The 20,195-nt window shown below is 62.7% G+C and overlaps 2 protein-coding genes across 4 annotated transcripts; both read left to right on the top strand.

Moving 5' to 3' along the window:
* The first annotated feature begins 60 nt into the window (after positions 1 to 60).
* RPUSD1 (RNA pseudouridine synthase domain containing 1) lies at positions 61 to 3,568 on the top strand. 3 transcript variants are annotated; one of them, XM_034951540.3, is made up of 6 exons: positions 61 to 209; positions 804 to 893; positions 972 to 1,095; positions 1,270 to 1,372; positions 1,617 to 1,718; positions 2,168 to 3,568. In XM_034951540.3, the coding sequence occupies exons 4-6, from the start codon at positions 1,351 to 1,353 to the stop codon at positions 2,593 to 2,595; spliced, it is 552 nt and encodes a 183-aa protein (XP_034807431.3). In that variant the 5' UTR covers positions 61 to 209; positions 804 to 893; positions 972 to 1,095; positions 1,270 to 1,350; the 3' UTR covers positions 2,596 to 3,568. The 3 variants fall into 3 exon arrangements, with proteins under 3 accessions (XP_034807431.3, XP_034807430.3, XP_063454008.1); XM_034951539.3 differs by having other exon boundaries at positions 705 to 893; XM_063597938.1 differs by lacking the exon at positions 804 to 893 and having other exon boundaries at positions 64 to 209.
* Positions 3,569 to 5,220: 1,652 nt separating this feature from the next.
* Positions 5,221 to 19,907, top strand: LOC100974946 (mesothelin-like protein). The gene is made up of 16 exons (XM_003808821.5): positions 5,221 to 5,845; positions 6,522 to 6,626; positions 8,179 to 8,299; positions 10,253 to 10,373; positions 13,565 to 13,650; positions 13,777 to 13,903; positions 14,034 to 14,224; positions 14,556 to 14,646; positions 14,732 to 14,873; positions 15,729 to 15,916; positions 16,000 to 16,155; positions 16,234 to 16,361; positions 18,081 to 18,211; positions 18,562 to 18,656; positions 18,916 to 19,177; positions 19,573 to 19,907. The coding sequence occupies exons 2-16, from the start codon at positions 6,584 to 6,586 to the stop codon at positions 19,776 to 19,778; spliced, it is 2,088 nt and encodes a 695-aa protein (XP_003808869.4). The 5' UTR covers positions 5,221 to 5,845; positions 6,522 to 6,583; the 3' UTR covers positions 19,779 to 19,907.
* The last annotated feature ends 288 nt before the right edge of the window (positions 19,908 to 20,195 follow it).

Raw genomic sequence — 20,195 nt, 5'->3', positions numbered from 1 at the left:
CATTGGCCGCCGCAGCCGCCCTTCCGCGGCGGGGGCGGGCCGGGGGCGGGCCGGGGGCGGGGCTGCGCGCGCAGCGGGGCAGGGCGGAAGCGCTGCCAGGCGTCTGGAGCGGAGCTTCCAGGGTCTGTGGGTCGCCAGCGCGCGGGCGCGGGGCTGGAGCAGGCGCCGGGCACGGCATCGGGGGCCTGGACTGCACGGCCCGGCAGCAGGTTGGTCTTGGCGTGGGCGTGGGCGCGGGAGGGGCTCGGAGCCAGGGTCGGCCTGCCCACCGGGCCTGTGCCGGGCGCGGGTCTGCGCGGACTGCGGGGAGCGAGGAGGCCCCAGCCCTAACCCGCGCTGCGGTAAGACCTGGCTGCTGGGCCTGGTAGTGCTGCAGCCCCTCCACGCCCCCACCGTCGGGCAGAGGCCGTCACGTGCATCCCCTGGAGGGAGGATCTGTGGGGCAGGTTTGGAACGGGCTCTTTCTCCAGGCTTAGGTCAGGCAGGGCCCTTCAGGTCAGCCCGGAGCAGGCTGACTCCTTGACCCCCCAGCTAACGCCCCGGCCTGATCTCGGGGACTGAGAATGCAGGTGCACAGTAGGGCTGCGGACCTGGCCCGGTGGCTTCGCACCGGAGCCCGGGTGGGGCGGTGCGGGTACCTCTGCATGCTGGGCTGGGCGCTCCCCACGTGCTCACAGCACACGCACCCACGCGTGGCTCGGCAGGCCGGCCATGGAGCCAGGCAGCGTGGAGAACCTGTCCATCGTGTACCGGAGCCGCGACTTCCTGGTGGTCAACAAGCACTGGGACGTTCGCATTGACAGCAAGGCGTGGCGGGAGACTCTGACCCTGCAGAAGCAGCTGCGGTACCGTTTTCCCGAGCTGGCCGACCCTGACACCTGCTACGGGTTCAGGTAGGCGGGGCGGCTGGAGCCCCACGGTGGCGTCTGTGGAGGAAAGTGGCTCAGACGCTGGACTCTGTCCCACTCCAGATTCTGCCACCAACTGGATTTCTCCACCAGCGGGGCGCTGTGCGTGGCCCTAAACAAGGCAGCTGCCGGCAGCGCGTACAGGTGCTTCAAGGATCGGCGCGTGACCAAGGCTTACCTGGCATTGGTAAGACCTGGTCAGTCCTGGGGTGGGGCGTGGGGACTCAGGACTCCCACCCCACTTGGGCAGCCCTGGCTCAGAGCCTCCCACGACGCTCTACGTGGCTGCTTGGTGTTAAGTGGGCTCCCCGGCAGCACTGGGCTGCCCCGTGAACTGCGTGCGATTCTCCCTCTCCTGCAGCTGCGGGGGCACATCCAGGAGAGCCGGGTAACCATCAGCCATGCCATTGGCAGGAACAGCACGGAAGGCCGGGCCCACACCATGTGCATCGAGGGCTCGCAGGGTGCGGCAGGCAGGGACCCACCGGGCGGGCATCGTGGGTTGGGGTGGGTCTGGGCAGGCAGGGACCCACCGGGCGGGCATCGTGGGTTGGGGTGGGCCTGGGCAGGCAGGGACCCACTGGGCGGGCATCGTGGGTTGGGGTGGGCCTGGGCAGGCAGGGACCCACCGGGCGGGCATCGTGGGTTGGGGTGGGCCTGGGCCCCGGGTCGGTCCCACTGACCTCACACCTGCCTTCTGCGCCCCAGGTTGTGAGAACCCAAAGCCAAGCCTCACAGAGCTCGTGGTTCTGGAACACGGGCTGTACGCAGGTGATCCTGTCTCCAAAGTGCTGCTGAAGCCGCTCACGGGTGTGTCTGGGGTGGGCGGTGTCCTGGTGGTGACAGAAGGGAAACTGAGGCACAGGGCCACGAAGCTTATGTTGGGCCACCCTGAGCATCAAGGCAGAGCTAGCAACAAGCACTCCTGCGTTCTTAACTCCACGCCCTGCAGCCTCTCAGCTTCTCACCTGACACAGAGTCCCTGCTGGCTCCTGACTGAGTCCTTGGGGGTCTGGCTGGCCTAGATTCTCCAGGACCGAGCGCCACCCTGGCCCTGTCCTCACCAATGGTGACCTGAACACAGTCTTCTGTCCCAAATACTGTCATCCTCACCCATGGCAGGGGACAGGGAGAGTTCCACCCCAAGGGGCTGCTTCAAGACTGCAGCGGGGTCATGACGGGAGGTGGGTCCTGGTCAGGGAGATAGGTGTGGATCGGCCCCGCCCCCAGCTTGATCCGGCACCGCCCTCATCCCGCAGGCCGGACACACCAGCTGCGCGTGCACTGCAGTGCCCTGGGCCACTCCGTGGTGGGCGACCTGACCTACGGAGAGGTCTCGGGCCGGGAGGACCGGCCGTTCAGAATGATGCTGCACGCTTTCTACCTGCGCATCCCCACGGACACCGAGTGTGTGGAGGTCTGCACGCCTGACCCCTTCCTGCCCTCCCTGGATGCCTGCTGGAGCCCCCACACACTGCTGCAGTCGCTGGACCAGCTCGTGCAGGCCTTACGGGCCACCCCCGACCCTGACCCCGAGGATAGGGGCCCCAGGCCAGGCAGCCCCTCCGCACTCCTGCCTGGGCCCGGCCGGCCTCCTCCACCCCCGACCAAGCCCCCTGAGACTGAGGCACAGCGGGGCCCCTGCCTGCAGTGGCTGTCGGAGTGGACGCTGGAACCGGACAGCTGAGAGCCGTGGGGCTGGGGCAGGGGGTGTCAGCTGCACAGCGGGACTCTAGGGAGATGGGCGAGCGAGCGTCTGCTCACTGGCTCTGGGGCCTCGAGGTGCCAGGCAGCATCAGGCCCACTGGGTTGCCCTGGCCAGGCCTGCGAGGAAGGGCTGAGGTGGGGCCGGCAGGGGGCGCCAGGCAGCCGTGATCACAGGTGACGACCGCACTGCGGCCGTGGGACTGATGCGGGATCCCGAGGGCCTTCCTGCCCACATGCCCCAGGAGAAACCAAGGCCCCTCCCTCCTCCTGGAACAGCTTCCGGCTCTCAAGCTTCACCCCAGGGGTGTCAGTTTTACGGACTCAAGGTCACCCCAGGAAGAGGCAGGGCCAGGTTTTGGGATAGGCTTTGCCTCCAGGATGGGCTGCTCCTGGGCCTGGTGAGCTACTGCCCCCAACCTACCCTCTAGAGGGGCTGGGAAGGGCCGTTCTGGGCTCACCTGGCCTGGGAGACCCATCTGGTCCCTGCATCCTCTGCCCCTCACTGCTCTGTGCAGATCCTGTCGCCCTCAGCTGCCTCCTCCCGAGACCTAACGGTCCCTGCTGGGCTCGAGTCTGCAGGCCCGGCTGCATGTGCCTTGGCCTCACTGTACCCGTGGTTCCCCCTCCGCCCGGATTCTGAGCTCAGTGTGGTGTTTGGTGCAAGGGGGTTGGTCAGGGGCCATGGCCAAGGCCCTGCCACGCACGCCCATCCCTCAGATCCACTGTGAGCACCAACCTGCTGCAGTCTCTTGGGCCCCTGCTGGCAGCTCTGCCACGTCACCGCCTGCCTGGCTCCCACACAGCCATGCATTGTCACTCTGTCTCCGGGACCCCAGCTTGGGAGCTGTGGATCTGCCAGGTCCCACCTCCTCTGTCCCCCATGCCGCAACCTGGGCTCCTGGCTACAGCAGGGCTCCAGGGACTCCAAATAAATGTTCAGTGACTGGCTGCAAGGATGACCGTGAACGTGTCCGAAGTGGGGCTTCCAAGGGACGGGTCTGGCCACCCAGACCTTTCCTAGCTCTCTTCCCTGCCCTGAGGCCCCAGCAGGACCCAGGACAGACGCAGTGGTCCAGGCTCCTATCGGCCCCTCCTGCAGACAGCAAGCACCGTGCAGCTTTGGCCTGGGCACAGACTCTGGGCAGGCCCCGGACAACCCCCAGCCCCCACAACCAGAGCCGTGGGAATACCCAGCTGGTCCAGCCAGGGATCTTCGTAGAGCCCAGGCCTGGGCCCACAGAGGGACCTGGCCTCCCAAGTCTCAGAGCTCTGTGGAAGGGGCATCTCATGGGCCAGCACTTGGTCTCAGGTCCGCCTGGCCCCTGCCTGCCACTGTCCAGCTCCAGGACCAGCCCTGAAACCCTGGTTAGGACCCCAGCAGTGACAGCAGCAGGGCCTGGACCAGAGGCAGCTGCCACCGTGCCCTCAGCCGAGACGCGGGTTCCGGACCTGGAGTCCCCGCCGGGGCCCGGACCGGAGGCAGCTGCCACCGTGCCCTCAGCCGAGACGCGGGTTCCAGACCCGGAGTCCCCGCCGGGGCCCGGACCGGAGGCAGCTGCCACCGTGCCCTCAGCCGAGACGCGGGTTCCAGCCCCAGAGTCCCTGAGGTGAGGCCACAGGCCCTGGACTCACTGCTGCTGCTCCCGTGACTCAGTTTCCCCATCTGTAGAGGAAGGGGCTGGTGCAGATCCGAAGGGAGCGCATAACCCTCAAGTAGCACCAGTCGGGCCACCCCAACAGAGTGCGGCAGCAAAGCCCTCCCGGCCAGCACGCCCATCACTCTTGAGGCTCCTCCCTGGCCAGCCCCGGGACGTGTCCACCCTCGGGCGCCTGGCCCCGGCCTCCCCTCCCCCAGGGCTGGCTTATCTCCAGGCCTCCTCCTGGTCCTTGTCTGAATCAGCCCAAGTCGCGGCCAGGCACGCCTCCCCTCTCTGGCTGGGACAGTCTCCCCACCCTGCCCCACGGGGCCCCACCCCTCTAGACTGGGGGCTGCCGACCTCACTGCCCCAACAGCAGCTGTTGGAGCCGCTGTGTCCAGCTGGGCTGGCCCAGCTGACAGCCGGCCAAGGGGCCTTCAAGGCCTGACCTGAGCCGGACCCTCATCAACAAGCCAGGCCTCCTGAGCGCCATCCCTCGTGGTGCCCATGCCTCGGTGTCAGCCTAGAGCTCTCAAAGGGGCACCTGGGTTCCTGTGGGCTTGTGCAGGCCTAGGGAGCGGTCACCTACCAGTTCCCCTGCCGTCAGCCTCCAGAAGACCCAGATCGGGGGTCAAGTCTCAGCTTGGCCATGGAGCTGGCTTGTTGGGCACCCATAGCATAGCTGTGGTGCAGGGAGTGGTGGTTCCACAGCTGAACCTGAGCTGCAGGTCCTGCCAAGCAGGGGCTGAGTCTCTCCCAAGATGAGAGCTGGGGTAGGTGGGCCAGGCCAGGGCTCAGCCTGGGTCACCCAGCACCCTGTCCCAGTGAGTGAAGAAGCCTGGCAGGTGGGCTGGGAAGTCCCTCGTGTGTCTTCTCCTGCCCTGGCCTGCCTGGTGGAGCCCCACAGTGCATACGTGGGTGCTCTGCCTGCCCAGCTCTGAGCTGTGGCACCCACGGAATGGCTGCAGCCGTCACCATTCCTGGCCCCCGCATTGGGTACTCGTGTGCCTGATGTCCCCGCAGAGGCAACAAGATGCGTCCGTGTCCGTGCTCCCGGGCACACAGACCAGGAGGCCCGAGAGGCACCCGTGCACACGCAGGCACCAGCAAACACGGCGGACTCAGGTGCAGGCGCACGACATGACCCCTGGGGCGCGGACGCTGCAGAGCAGGGCCCCGGTGGGTGGGGAGGGGTGTGAGCTGGGCAGCTGCCAGCTGTGAGCTCAGCCTTTGCTCTGGGGGAAGGGAGTAGGTGCCCATTGTGCCTGAGGTCCGCAGGGGCTGACACGGTGCATCACCTGGCACAGCCCGGGCCTCCCCCACAGGACTGCCTGGCGGGCGTCACCGTGGGAGTGGGACTGGGCGGGGCGGGGCAGTCTCATGCCGCCTGCCAGGCCAGGCATGGAGGTGAGCGGGGACCCCGGCATCCCCGCCCTGCACCGCCTCTGCACCCGGGCGCTCAGTGGTAGCAGCTGACGCACTTGGCCGGCTGGGATTGCGTCTGGAGCACCTGGTCCGCAACTCCCTGCCAGGAGCAGCCACCCCACAGCCTGGGCAGCACCTCCCTCCACCACACCCAGGGTTTCTGCTCAGGTGAGAAAGGCTGGCAGGAGCCACCACCAGCCCACCCGCAGGGCCGGTCCCGGACCTGTGGCTGGGTCTGAACCTCTGCATTTGCCTCTGCATGGGGCAGCCTCCCTGTCTCCCTCCTGGGCCACAGTCAGGAGGCCCAGAGGTGCCCAAAAGCCATCAGGCTGGCTCCAGGAGGAGGCAGTGGCCCACAGCAGTACCGGACTCCTCTAGGGTCCCTGGCCTTGCAGCTTCCATTTCCACCGTGGTTGAGGCTACCCCAGCTGCCACTGGGGGCTGGATGTCAGCGACAGAGCCCAACATCTGGGGCTCAAAGAGGGAAAGGGAGCTGCCAGGGCTGCCGGGTGTGGGGACGAAGCCAGGGCTGCACGAGGCTGCCTGGGGGACTCGCTGTTTGTTGGAAATCTGTGCATTGGAGACCCAGCAGCCCATGGGTCCCCTAGGCCCCGACCTGCAATAAGAAAGGCCCCAGGGTTTCACCCGGCTCCCGCTCCCTGCTGCTGCCTTTTACTGTTTATGGGATCCTTTTCCCTCGAAGGTGGGAGAGCCGCAGCTCTGGCCCCGCTGCCCTGGGTGAGCCTAGACTGCACCCTCCCTCTCCACACCCCAGGGGGTGGGAGGCAGTGCGGGGCCAACCTGTGTGTCTCACCTGTGTCTCGCCTCTGTCACGCCTCTCCAGCTGGTCCTGGACCCACTGCCTGTGGCCCCAGCACCTTCCTGCCCTGGGACGTCTCAGCCAGGATGACCAGTGCATGCCGCCGCACAGACGTGGGCCCCAGAGTGGGTGAGACGAGACCTCCATGCAGAAAGGGGGCCTCCAGAGTGCCAGGCCCTCGTGGCAAAGCCATCCCATAGACATGGGAGTGTCCAGGGCCCTGGCCACCCCATTCTCCTGAGCGAGGGTCTGTCCCAAGCCAAGGAAGGAGAAGGTGGGCCCTGCCCAGCAGCAGCAGGACGGAGGTCGGGCTGCCAGGGCACTGTGCGCCCAGCCTTCCCCAGCAGGCATGGGGGTCCTGGGAGGGTGAGGCAGGGCAGGCAAGTTTGGCTAGAGGGGGCCACTCCTGGCCCAGGCAGCTGGACATGGCTTCTGGGGAAACGGTGGGGGGGTGAGTAGAGACAGCATTCTCTCAGGCAGTCCGTCCACAGGCAGGGCTGGGCTCTGAGGCCAGGGTTGCCCAATGCCTCACCCTCCCTGAGAGGGGTGGGCCAGGCCCCAGCAGCCCAGGAGGCCGTGGGCAGATCTCTGTGTGGGCTGTGGCAACCCCTGCTCAATGCCTGCCGGAGAAGAGACTTCACCACGTGGTCTCCCCAGGGCCAGCAAGGTAAGGGGGCTCCCCTGCACCGAAACCCCCTTCCTGGGCTGGGTTTCCAAAGCAGGAACATGGGCTGGGCTCCCAGTTCCTGCTGGGAGGCCCTGCCGTGACCCCCACTGCAGAGCTGAGCAGCTGGGGCCCTTGAAGGTGGCTTCTGCCCCCACAGCTCTGCTGCCTTAGGGGTCTCAGGGCTCCACTGTGAGAACACAGAGCCATGGGGCGTCTGGCTGGAGGTAGAAGGAGCTCACACATATGCACCTGCCATCTCACACATGTGCAACACAGGTGGACATGCGCACACGCTGCCAGAGTCATGCACACAACTGTCACCTACCCGTGCACACTGTCACCTACCCATGCACACAGCTTTCACCTACCCGTGCACACAGCTTTCACCTACCCGTGCACACAGCTGTCACCTCCCAGTGCACACAGCTGTCACCTACCCATGCACACCGTCACCTCCCCATGCACACAGCTGTCACCTCCCCGTGCACATAACTGTCACCTCCCTGTGCACACAACTGTCACCTCCCTGTGCACACAGCTGTCACCTACCCATGCACACTGTAATCTACCCGTGCACACCATCACCTACACATGCACACGACTGTCACCTACCTGTGCACACAGCTGTCACCTACCCGTGCACACTGTCACCTACACATGCACACTGTCACCTACACATGCGTGCCTGCAAGCATCCACAGCCTCATGCCTGTGCTATATACCCGTGCACACTGTCACCTACCCGTGCACACTGTCACTTACACATGCACACTGTCACCTACATGTGCGTGCCTGCATGCACCCACAGCATCACGCCTGTGCATGCTCCATCAGACACGTCCTGCGCTTGGGCCCAGGCTGTGCACAGGTGGCCGGTGCTGTGGGGCTCCAGAAGTTCCTCCATGTCCTCTGGCCTCAAGGAGACCCCCATGGTGGGGGTCACAGGTCCACCCTGGGACCCGGATGCCCCGGCCCCTGCTCCCGCCGGGACCCTCACAGCCCACCTTATTCCAGGTGCCCTGCAGAGCTCAGGCCTCACCCTCCTGCTGTCCCTTGCTGCCCACTGCTCTGGGCCCCAGGCCAAGGTTCTTTCCCCAGGAGGGCTGGATGCCAGCGGGGCCAACCTGTGGGCCAGGTGAGTGCAGCCCTCCTGCAGTAGGGGTCTGCTTCTCGGTCGGGCCAGGGGAGGGGTCAGACGAGGGGATGGGGAGGGGTCTGGGGGTGGCCGCCAGCAGTCTGCACGCTGAGGCTGTCATCTCTTGCTCCACCTTGGGGGGCCCTGAGATGACTCAGTGTCCAGTGTCCAGCTTTGGATCTACACAGCCGGGTGTGGGTCCTTCAGCCACTGCCGAGGCCTCAACCATCAGGCCCTGCCGCCTCTGCCCACCCCAGAGGACACTCTGGTTCCCCGCACTGCCTGGAACCTCATGCTGGGCTTGGCCCTCCTCCCCATCCTTCAGAGTTAGTGACAGTGACAGGCTGGTCAATTGACTAACCAGGGCGTCTGTGAGGCAGGGCTGGGGTCCTGAGTGGCACAAGGCCCGCTCCGTGTTTGACTGGATTAGAGTCACACCACAAGGAAGGCTGGGGAGACGGCTTCCCCGGGGCTGCCCAGCAGGTGCCAAAGCCCTGGGTGGGGGTGTCTCCTCCTCAGGTGCCTCAGCAGCCAGCAGGGGTGTTCAGGGAGCCACCTGAGCTCCCGGCCAGCTGGGACCCAGCCTCAGGAGGAAGTGCTGTCCCAGGGTCTAGGCAGGGGCCACACATAAGGCTCTGTGTGCAGCCCAGAGCCTGGCCCCACAGGGTGTTCTGGAGAGAATGAATGAAAGAGAGAATTAATGAATGAGTGAATGAGTGAGTGAGTGAATGAGTGAATGAGTGACTGAATGAATGAGTGAATGAATGAGTGAAAATGAGTGAATGAGTGAGTGAAAATGAGTGAATGAGTGAGTGGGTGAATGAATGAATAAGTGAAAATGAGTGAGTGAATGAATGAGTGAAATGAGTAAAGAGTGAGTGAATGAGTGAAAAATGAGTGAATGAGTGAATGAGTAAAAATGAGTGAATGAGTGAATGAATGAGTGAATGAGTGAGTGAAAATGAGTGAATGAGTGAATGAGTAAAAATGAGTGTGTGAATGAGTGAATGAGTGAGTGAATGAATGAATGAATGAGTGAAGGAATGAGTGAAAATGAGTGAATCAGTGAATGAATGAGTGGAAAATGAGTGAATGCGTGAATGAGTGAAAATGAATGAGTGAATGAGTGACTGAATGAGTGAATGAATGAGTGAAAGTGAGTGAATGAATGAAATGAGTGAACGAGTAGAGTGAGTGAGTGAAAAATGAGGGAATGAGTAAAAATGAGTGAGTGAATGAATGAGTGACTGAATGAGTGAATGAGTGAGTGAAGGAATGAGTGAAAATGAGTGAGTGAATGAGTCAATGAATGAGTGAATGAGTCAATGAATGAGTCAATGAATGAATGAGTGAATGACAGTGAATGAGTGAATGAATGAGTGAGCAAATGAGTGAATGAGTGAGCAAATGAGTGAATGAGTGAATGAGTGAGTGAGTGAATGAATGAGTGAATGAGTGAAAATGAATGAATGAGTGAATGAATAAGTGAAAATGAGTGAGTGAATGAAATGAGTGAATGTGTAAAGAGTGAGTGAATGAATAAATGAGTAAAAATGAGCAAGTGAATGAATGAGTGAATGAGTGAAGGAATGAGTGAAAATGAGTGAGTGAATGAATGAGTGAATGAGTGAATTAATGAGTGAGTGAATGAGTGAATGAGTGAAGGAATGAGTGAGTGAGTGAGTGAATGAGTGAATGAGTGAGTGAATGAGTGAATGAATGAGTGAGTGAATGAATGAGTCAATGAGTGAATGAGTGAGTGAGTGAAGCAGGACCTTGCCTGTGTCCGGGGCACCACCTCCCACTCTCCCTCCTTCAGTGCTGGGGAGCGGTGGAGTCAGACCTTGGTCCTGCAGGCTGCGTGCGGCCCATGCCCTTCTGCTGGGCAGCCCCCCTCAGCTGCTTCCACCCCTCCTGGACCCTCCCTGCCCCTGTCTCCTCCTCTCTGCCCAGTGCCAACTGCTCCCTGCTGCAAGGCTTCTGGTGCCAGCCGGCCAGCCAGCTGCCCCGGGACCAGCTCTCAGCCCTAATCCAGAGGCTGGCCTTGCTGCAGGTCCCCCTCCAGGCCTGGCAGGTGAGCGGGAAGGAGTGTGAGTGGGTGGGCGGGTGGCTGAGGCCAGGCTCTGAGGGATGGGCCCGGATAGGGAAGGGCACATGGGCTCAGGTGTGAGAGGCGAAGGACGGCTAAGCGAGAGCTGGGGCAGGACCCAGTGTGACCACGGTCGGGACAGGGTGTGTGGCCCCCTAGAGCAGGAGGGCTGTGTGGAAGCCAACCCACCAACTTCAGAACCACCTGGAGTGTGTCCCTGCAGCCCCCCAGGACGGGAGGTCCACCAGGAGGCAGGGTGACTTTCGGGTGCAGCCCAGGCTTATCTACTTCCAGGACGTTGTAGCCAACTTGCCTGCCTGCAGATGCTCCCCGCTGTGTCCCCAGTGAGGACGAGGGTTCACCCTCCCCTCCCCACCCACCTCCGCGGGGAATGGTGCCCAACTTGGGGTGCATACTCGGGGCCCCCAGAGCGGATTTTACAGCCCACAGGCCTCTCCCTGCACGGGCTGCAGGATCCTGGCCTGTGCGGGGCCATCCAGGAAAAGGGAAAGGCAGAAAGACCTCCACCCCTTCACGGGAAAACCACACAGTGATATAGTTTAGAGTTATCTGAGCAGTATGAGTGACCCCGGCCGGAGGAAACAGACTCAAGAGGTGTGAGCGCCCTGAGGCCGGCGGGTTGCAGGCTGGTTTGCTAGGCATCCAGGAAGCAGGAGTTACAGGCAAAGAGGCAGGGAATACGGGGTAGGCAGATATCAGCCCATTCTCCCTGAAAAGGCAGGATATCTCAAATTGGGGGCTTATAAGTCATAGGTGGATTCAGAGACTCTTTCGTTTGTAACCGGTTAAAGGAATAAAGCCCTGTGTAAAACATGGACTCAGCAATAGGGAATGCTTTCAACTCAGACAAGGAGGCCACAGGAGGGACAGATGGACAGCCAGCAGGCACCACCTCCCCTCTGCCTGGCACGGCCGTAGGTCTCATTTATAATTTGGTATCTTATTGCCACAGTCTTTTTTTCTCTTTTATTTATTTATTTATTTTTTTTTCTTTGAGACAAAGTCTCGCTCTGTCACCCAGGCTGGAGTTCAGTGGTGCGATCTCGGCTCACTGCAAACTCTCCCTCCCAGGTTCACGCCATTCTCCTGCCTCAGCTTCCCGAGTAGCTGGAACTACAGGCGCCCGCCACCACGCCCGGCTAATTTTTTCTATTTTTATTAGAGACAAGGTTTCACGACGTTAGCCAGGATGGTCTCGATCTCCTGATCTTGTGATTCACCCGCCTCGGCCTCCCAAAGTGCTGGGATTACAGGCTTGAGCCACCGTGCCCAGCCTATTTATTTATTTTTGAGACAGGGTCTCACTCTGTCACCCAGGCTGGAGTGCAGTGGCACGATCTCGGCTCACTGCAACCTCTGCCTCCCGGATTCAAACAATTCTCCTGCCTCAGCCTCCTCCCAGATAGCTGGGATTGCAGGCGCGTGATACCATGCCCAGCTAATTTTTGAATTTTTAATACAGACGAGGTTTCACCATGTTGCCCAGGCTGGTCTCAAACTCCTGGCCTCAAGCGACCTGCCCGTCTCGGCCTCCCAAAGTACTGGGATTACAGCCATGAGCCACCGCACCTGGCCTTTCTCTTCTTTAAAACATATTAAATTTTATTATGGTACTTATTTTTTGAGATAAGATCACACTCTATTGTCCAGACTGGAGAGCAGTGGCACCATCTCAGCTCATTGCAACCTCAACTCCCAGATTCAAGCCATCCTCCCACCTCAGCCTCCCCAGTAGCTGGGACAGTTGTTTTTGTTTTTGTTTTTTGAGATGGAGTCTCTCTCTGTCGCCCAGGCTGGAGTGCAGTGGCGCGATCTCAGCTCACTGCAACCTCTGCCTTCCGGGTTCAAGTGGTTCTCCTGCCTCAGCTTTCCAAGTAGCTGAGACTACAGGCGCCCGCCACCACACCCAGCTAATATTTTTGTATTTTTACTAGAGACGAGGTTTCACCATATTGGGCAGGCTGGTCTCAAACTGGCCTCAGGTGATCTGCCCGCCTCGGCCTCCCAAACTGCTGGGATTACAGGCATGAGCCACGGCGCCCGGCCTAACTTTGTAATTCTTTTTAGAAACAGGGGTCTCACTATGTTGGCCAGGCTGGTCTCGAACTCCTGAGCTCCAGTGATCAGCCCTCCTCAGCCTCCCAAAGTGCTGGGATTACAGGCATGGGCCACCACACCTGGCCTGCTTTTGGCCTTTCTTTTGATGATCAAACAGGCTGAACATTCTGTTCCAGCTCACAGGCGTTCTGGGTGTTTGTGGGTAAGAGTTTTTCTTCCCCTCCCTCTCAGCCAGGAGGACCTTGCGCTGCAGGAGGCTGGCAGCCCGTGCTTCATTCCCCGGGGCTCCTTTCAGGCTGCAGGAGGGTCCCCGAGCCCCCACCCTGGGTGGGCTCCTCCTCAGGGATGAGACCCTGGTGAGGGCTGCACAAAACTGTGGGGCCGTCCTTGTCTGCCTCGGACCCCCTTGCCTTATGCACCGTACGTCCCAGGGGCTTGCTTGACATAAAATCTGGCAAAGGGCCCTCTGAGCAATGGGCTAAAAACCCTTGAAATGACCTCAAAGGCCAGGCTAGACAAGCCTAGGCAGGGGGCGCTGAGGCTGGGCAGTGTGCTGCATAGGCTGAGAGGGGCAAGCAGAGCCTCAGGGAGCATGGGGTGGGGGGTGGAGGCCGGGCCTGGCAGAGCCCCGATGCCAGGAGGAGGCTGTCAGGTGGAGCCCAGGGGCACCACCCAGAGTCCACTTGGGAAGCTGCCAAGGGGCTGTGCTGGAGGAGACCCCCAACCCCAGCGTCGTGGGGCCTCCTTGGTGGAGACAGGCAATCGTCTACACCTGCCCAGCATCCGGACGTGCGCTTTAACACCCCGTCAGTGAGGAGGCGGCTTTGGAACTGGGGGCTGGGGAGGCTGAGGAGGGGCCTGGCGGCCGGGGAGGCGGCTTTGGGGCTGGGGGCGGCCGTTTGGAGGCCTGTTCTGCTGTGCAGGGTTCCCCTCCAGGCAGAGGGGCGGGCACGGGTGGCCGTGGGGATGACCTGACATGTGGGAAACGGGGCCGAGAAGTGGGTGGGGACTGGGGCCTGAGGCCTCCGCAGAGGGGAAGGGCGCCCACGGGCTGCCACGGCGAGTCCAGAGTCACGAGGGAGCGCCCTTCTGCCCAGCTCAGCTGCTTGGCCAACCTGGCGTCACAGTGCGGCCTCCAGGACGACTTCACGCTCCACCCACCCAACCTGCTGCTCTTCTACAAGTGAGTGCCCCTCCCTGCCCGGCCACAGGAATCCTGGGGGCCCTCAAAGCCCCAGGGGCATCTCAGGGCTGCTGGGAGGTCCGGCCCCACCCCCAGTCGGCCTGACAGCCTCACACTCACCTGTAGCCTGAGCCAGATGCGGGAAGCCGACTGCCGGGCCTTCATCTGCCGTGCCGCCCAGGGGGACGTGGAGCTGCTGAGCCATCTACCCGACCAGAGGGTCGCCCTGCGGCGTGCGGCTGGGGCCTGCCTGGTGGGCGCTGGGTGGGGTGGGCCGGAGCGTGTGGGGGGTGGCTGTGGCCTGTCTGGTGGGCGCCTGGGCAGGATGGGCCCGGTGCATTGGAGGCAGCCTCCCGCTGGGCGCCGACCTGCTGGCCCTGCAGGGGGTGGCCCGCCCGCGACTCAGCGCCTCCGACCTGCAACTGCTCGGGGCCCTGGTGTGTGACATGGACTCGTCCAGCATCGGTGCCGCAGACCCCCGCGTGCTGGAGAACCTGCGGCGCTGCCCCCGGCTGACCGCCGCCCAGTGCATTGCCCTTAACTCACTGCTGGCCGGTGGGAAGACCTCGCTCGGGTGGGTGGGGTCACAGGGCCGGGCAAGGAGGCGGGGACGAGACGGGAGGCAGCCCGGGGTCGGCCCAAGAGGTCACCGATGTCCACAGCCCACTGACATCTGACCTCTGGCCTCAGCCTCACCGGGTCCTGCGGCCGAGGGGGCAGAGGGTTGGGGTGCTGTCCCGCTGGCTGTGGTGGGGGCATCCCTCTCGTGGGTGCCAGTCGGGGGCTGGGTGGTCAAGCACCTACTGGGTGCTCCTCCTGCCTGCTGGGTGTCCACGGAGGGGCAGGGGCTCCCAGGGCGGGGGGCCTGCCCTGGACCCAACACTGCGCCCCATTCTGTGCACAAGGCCCCCTGGCTCCTGGACACTGGAGGGGCTACAGGCCCTGGGGCCCCTGGCCACATACATCAGCCCTCACCTGTGGGCGCAGGTGCAGGAGGTAGGAGGGGGCCCCGGGGTGGGCACAAGCGGGCCGTGGCACGGGGACCTGGGCCACCAACCTCAGCCCACACCTGCCCCGCCAGGCCGTGGGCCTGGGCTTCTTCCACAGCATGGTGGCTTCGTGCCGGGTGGGAAAGCTCGGCCAGCGTGAGGCCAGTTGCTTCGTCACCAGCTTCCTGGAGTCCAAGACCAAACCAGTGTCCTCCAGGCCCAGGCTCAGCACAGGTCAGGATGGCCACTGAGGCCTGCGACCCTGCACCTCACCAGTCCGGCTCTTCCCTCGGGCCTGGCTGACTTCAGAGAAGTAGTTTGGCCAAGTTCTTGGTTAGAACTCAGGGAAAGCCAAGGTCTGAACAAGGTCAGAAGTGGAGGGGAAGGGGTCAAAGAGGGGGCCTGGGCTGGGCACGGTGGCTCACACCTGTAATCCCAGCACTTTGGGAGGCCAAGGCAGGCACATCACTTGAGGTCCATAGTTCGAGACCAGCCTGGCCAACATGGGGAAACCCCATCTCTACTAAAAACAGAAAAATTAGCCGGGCGTGGTGCCTCATGCCTGTAATCCCAGCTACTTGGGAGGCTGAGGAGTGAGAATCGCTTGAACCTGGGAGGTGGAGGTTGCAATGAGCCAAGATCGTGCCACTGCATTCCAGCCTGGGCGACAGAGCGAGACTCTGCCTAAAAAAAAAAAAAAAAAGGGGCTGGGCACAGTGGCTCAGGCCTGTAATCCCAGCACTTTGGGAGGCCGAGGCGGGACAATTCATTTAATGTCAGGAGTTCAAGACCAGCTTGGCCGACACGGTGAAACCCCGTCTCTACTAGAAATACAAAAATTAGCTGGCATGGTGGCGCATGCCTGTAATCCCAGCTACTCGGGAGGCTGAGGCAGGAGAATCACTTGTACCCAGGAGGCAGAGGTTGCAGTGAGCTGAGATCAATGCCACTGCTCTCCAGCCTTTGGCGCCCTGCTGCTAGGCGACAGAGCAAGACTCTCTCAAAAAAAAAAAAAAAAAAGCACCCAGAGCCTTCAGTGGTGGTTGGCCCAGGCCCCGGTTACCAGCCTGGACCCCACACATCCCCCAGGGGAACCCTGTGTCCGAGGCAACATCACGGCTGCCACGCTGCAGGACGGCCTCTTCCTGGTGCACTACGACTGTGCAGAGCTTGAGTCCTGCCTGGATGGCCGCATCCTCAGAACCAACCTGGACACCCTGTTGCAGCACCCGCTGCCCACTGAGTGCCAGCACGTGGTCAAGGCCAAGCTCGCACAGGTGCACGGCTGGGCTGTGGGGACGGGGAGGCCGGCGGGCGCGGCACCTCTGCTGACCCTGCCTAGCCCTGCCCACCTGCTCAGATCTACCCACAAGGCCTCCCGGAGGATCAGCTGCGGCTCATCACCTCGCTGGTCTACCTCTACTCCCACACCGAGATCGGCCAGTGGAGCATCACCTCCCAGGACACGGTCATGGCTCTGCTGGCCCCCGACGTGGCCCTGGAGAACCAGACAGAGGTGAGGGCACCTGGGTGGGCGGGCAGGTGGGTGGCCCCAGGCCCCAGCCTGCCCCACTGACCGGGGCTCTGCCCCCAGGCTGTGCTGCAGAAGTTTCTGGAGCACAATGGCACAGTCTCCGGTGCCCTGCTGCTGGCCATCGGGGGCACCCGCCTGTGCTGGATGAGTCCTCAGCAGATCCAGACCATCCATCCCCAGGAGCTCAGGTGAGCCAAACCCAACCCCAACCCCGCACTGCCTCGGAGGCAGCTCCCGCCTCAGCCGAGGAGGACCACGAGGGGAAACTGAGGCCAGGGAGTGCAGCTCAGCCAGGCCATCAGGGGTGCATTAGTCCCAGGGCTGCCCTGGCTGGACTCTAGCTTTGAGCAAAGTACACAAACTGGGTGACTTTATTTTTTGAGACGGAGTCTCGCTCTGTCACCCAGGCTGGAGTGCAGTGGCATGATCTCGGCTCACTGCAAGCTCCGCCTCCCGGGTTCATGCCATTCTCCTGCCTCAGCCTCCCGAGTAGCTGGGACTACAAGCACCTGCCACCACGCCCAGCTAATTTTTTGTATTTTTAGTAGAGACGGGGTTTCACCGTGTTAGCCAGGATGGTCTCAATCTCCTGACCTTGTGATCCGCCCGCCTCGGCCTCCCAAAGTGCTGGGATTACAGGCGTGAGCCACCGCGCCTGGTCTATTTATTTATTTTTTGAGGCAGTCTCACTATGTCACCCAGGCTGGAGTGCAGTGGCGCGATCTCAGCTCACTGCCACCTCTGCCCCCTGGGCTCAAGCAATCCTCCCACCTCAGCCTCCCGAGTAACTGGGATTATAGGCACCCACCACCATGTCTGGCTAATTTTTGTATTTTTAGTAAAGATGGGTTTTCACCATGTTGGCCAGGCTGGTCTCGAACTCCTGACCTCAAGCGATTCACCCTCCTTGGCCTCCCAAAGTACTGGGATAACAGGTGTGAGCCACTGCACCTGGCCAAATTGGGTAATCTTAAAGATAAATATATTCTCTCAGTTCTGGAGGCCAGAGGTCTGAAATCAGGGTGCTGGCAGTCCCCGCCCCCTCTGAACCCTGCAGGGAGGACCCTTCCTGCCTCCTCCAGCTTCTGGCGTTGCTGACAAGGTTTGGCACCCCTGGGCTTATGGATACATCAACCCCATCTCTGCCTCCATCCTCACCCTGCTCTCTCCCCACTCTGTGTCCACATTTCATATTCTTTTTTTTTTTAAGAGACAGGGTCTCACTATGTTGCCCAGGCTGGTCTCAAACTCCTGGATTCGAGCAATCCTCTTGCCTCAGTCTCCCAAAGTGCTGGGATTTACAGGCGTGAGCCTCCATGCCCAGCCTCAGATTTCCCTTTTTTGTTTGTTTGCTTATTTTTGAGATGGAGTCTCACTCTGCCGCCTAGGCTGGAGTTAAGTGGCGCGATCTCGGCTCACTGCAACCTCTGTCTTGTCTCCTGGGTTCAAGCAATTCTCCTGCCTCAGCATCCCAAGTAGCTGGGACTACAGCCGCCCACCACGCCCGGCTAATTTTTGTATTTTTAGTAGAGACGGGGCTTCACCATGTTGCCCAGGCTGGTCTCGATCTCCTGACCTCGTGATCCACCCGCCCAGGCCTCCCAGAGTGCTGGGATGACAGGCGAGAGCACCGCGCCCAGCCCTCAGCTTTCCCTGTTCTTAGAAGGCCCCCAGTCATTGGTTTAGGGCCCACCTGATCCAGTCTGACCTCATCTTACCCATCTGCAATGACCCTGTTTCCCAACAAGGTCACATTCTGAGGTTCTGGATGGATGTGAATTTGGGGGACCCTGTTCCCCCAGGACAGAGGGCGAGAGGAAAGCTGTGGCTTGGGAAGGGAGGGCCGTGCCCAGCGTTGGAAGGGTGGGGGGCTGGCGACCAACTCCTCAGCCTCCCGCCTCCCACAGGCTGGCCGGGGCCCTGGACCTCTCCTCCTGCCCCCAGAGCCGGAAGGACGTGCTCTACGCCAAGGCCCGTGAGGCCTTCGGCAGCAGCAGGACCCCAGCTGCCTACTACCGCCTCATGTGCCCCTACCTCGGTGAGCCCTGTCCGTGAGTGGGCACCCCTCCCCCAGAAGCCCCACCCCCCTCACCCCTGTCCCCCCAGGCAGCTCCCCTGGTGGAGCCCCGCCCCCCTCACCCCTGTCCCCCCAGGCAGCTCCCCTGGTGGAGCCTCAGCCCCCCTCACCCCATCCCCCCAGGCGGCTCCCCTGGTGGAGCCCCAGCCCCCCTCACCCCCGTCCCCCCAGGCGGCTCCCCTGGTGGAGCCCCAGCCCCCCTCACCCCCGTCCCCCCAGGCGGCTCCCCTGGTGGAGCCCAGCCCCCCTCACCCCATCCCCCCAGGCGGCTCCCCTGGTGGAGCCCAGCCCCCCTCACCCCATCCCCCCAGGCGGCGCCCCGGTGGAGGAGCTGCGGCACCTGGCCCAGGCCAACATCTCCATGGACATCGACACCTTCACCAGCCTGAACCCCCTCGAGCTGCAGGTGGGGCTGGGCTACCCCGTGGGGGTGGGGGTGGGGGTGGGGGTGGGAGTGGGGGTGGGAGTGGAGGTGCAGGGCTGTCCCAGGCAGGGGAGCCCCTAGGTCACAGGTCACAGCCAGCATACCCCCACTTCCCTGCTCCAGGCCGTTTCTGGGCCTCACTCCCGCCATCTGCCCCATCCTGGGTCTGGCCCTACCCTGTGGGTCTTCCCCTGGCCCGGAAGGTGGCCCCACGGCCCCTCTGCCCCACCCCTCTCCGCAGAGCCTGGATGTTGGCAACGTGACTGCGCTGCTGGGCCACAACGTGGGAGACCTGCAGAAGGCCCGCAGCCACCCCACCGTCAGGGCCTGGCTGCGCAGCCTCAACAGCTCCACCCTGGGCCAGCTCGGCCTGGACGCCAGCCCCGCCGGCCCCACTGGCCCAGCCCACGGCACCAGGGGGCCCCCCAGCACCACCCACCAAGCGCTCCATCTGGTCCACACCTCGGGCCTGCCCACGAACGATGCCCAGGCCTCCACCTCAGGTATGGCCCCCGCACCCCTCCGGCTTGGCCCCCTCTGCCCGGGGCCCTCTCAGACCCGTCCCCGCCTCGTGGCCACTCCCACAGGCCTGTCCACCAGCTTTGTCCATTGCCTCCTGGGATGAGGCTGGCCAACCCTGCTTCACCCTTCATTGACCACTGAGTTAGAGATACAGCTGCCTCCCCTAAAACCCACTGACCAGCAGAAAGTGGGAGCAGGGGAAGCTTTGAGACCTTTGTTGGGTCCCAGAAGAGCAGCTGCAGGTGGGTGTCCTCGCTGGCTGTCCCCACCCTCCCCAGCCAGAGGGAGGGGCTGCCCAGGCCTGTCTGGCTCTAGGGGGTGGATATGGGGGTAGCGTCTGGTGGGACTGATGGTGGCCTCCCTGTTCCATCTACAGGCAGCCTGTGGGCCCCCCTGGGGTACCTGCCCCTGGCGATGGCCCTGCCTTGCAGCCTCCTGTGCCTGCTGCACTGGGGGACTTGCATCCTGGTTTCTGTGGACAGCGTTGCCTCAGGGTGGCTGGGTTCACAGGGGTCAGGTGCAGGAAAAACAGGGCTGTTAGATTCAGCTGGACGCCCACTTGGGCTGAGGGGCCAGCTCTAGGCCAGGCCAACCTACCCAAGCCCCACCTCCTAGACCGTCCCACCCATCCCCGCCTCCAGGCCCCAGGAGCTGGACTGGGGACCAGGCCCTAAGAAGGTGCCTCCCGCACAACCACAGGCCCAGGCGGGCCACGGAAGACGCTGCCCGGGCCCTGCAGAGGGCTAGGGCTGGGGCTGGGGCTGGGGCTGGGGCTGGGGCTGGGGCTGGGGGCCACAGACTTCACTGCTGGACGTGAATAAAGTCCAAGGTCGTGGTCCTGCGTGTGTCTGTGCTCAGGGCCTGAGCAGGGGGGCCCGGGAATGTCCTAGCCGGGGCCAAGCCTGTGGGGACAGGGGCACAGGACTCCCACCACCGTCTACTGGGGCCACCCTGAGTGCTGGCCTGGCCCTCAGCACAGTGGCAGCAGGGTCAGGAAGA

Source organism: Pan paniscus, chromosome 18, assembly GCF_029289425.2.
Source record: "Pan paniscus chromosome 18, NHGRI_mPanPan1-v2.0_pri, whole genome shotgun sequence".
Lineage (NCBI taxonomy): Eukaryota > Metazoa > Chordata > Mammalia > Primates > Hominidae > Pan > Pan paniscus.
Note: the sequence above shows the minus strand (reverse complement) of the source record. Positions and strands in the feature narration are given on the sequence as shown.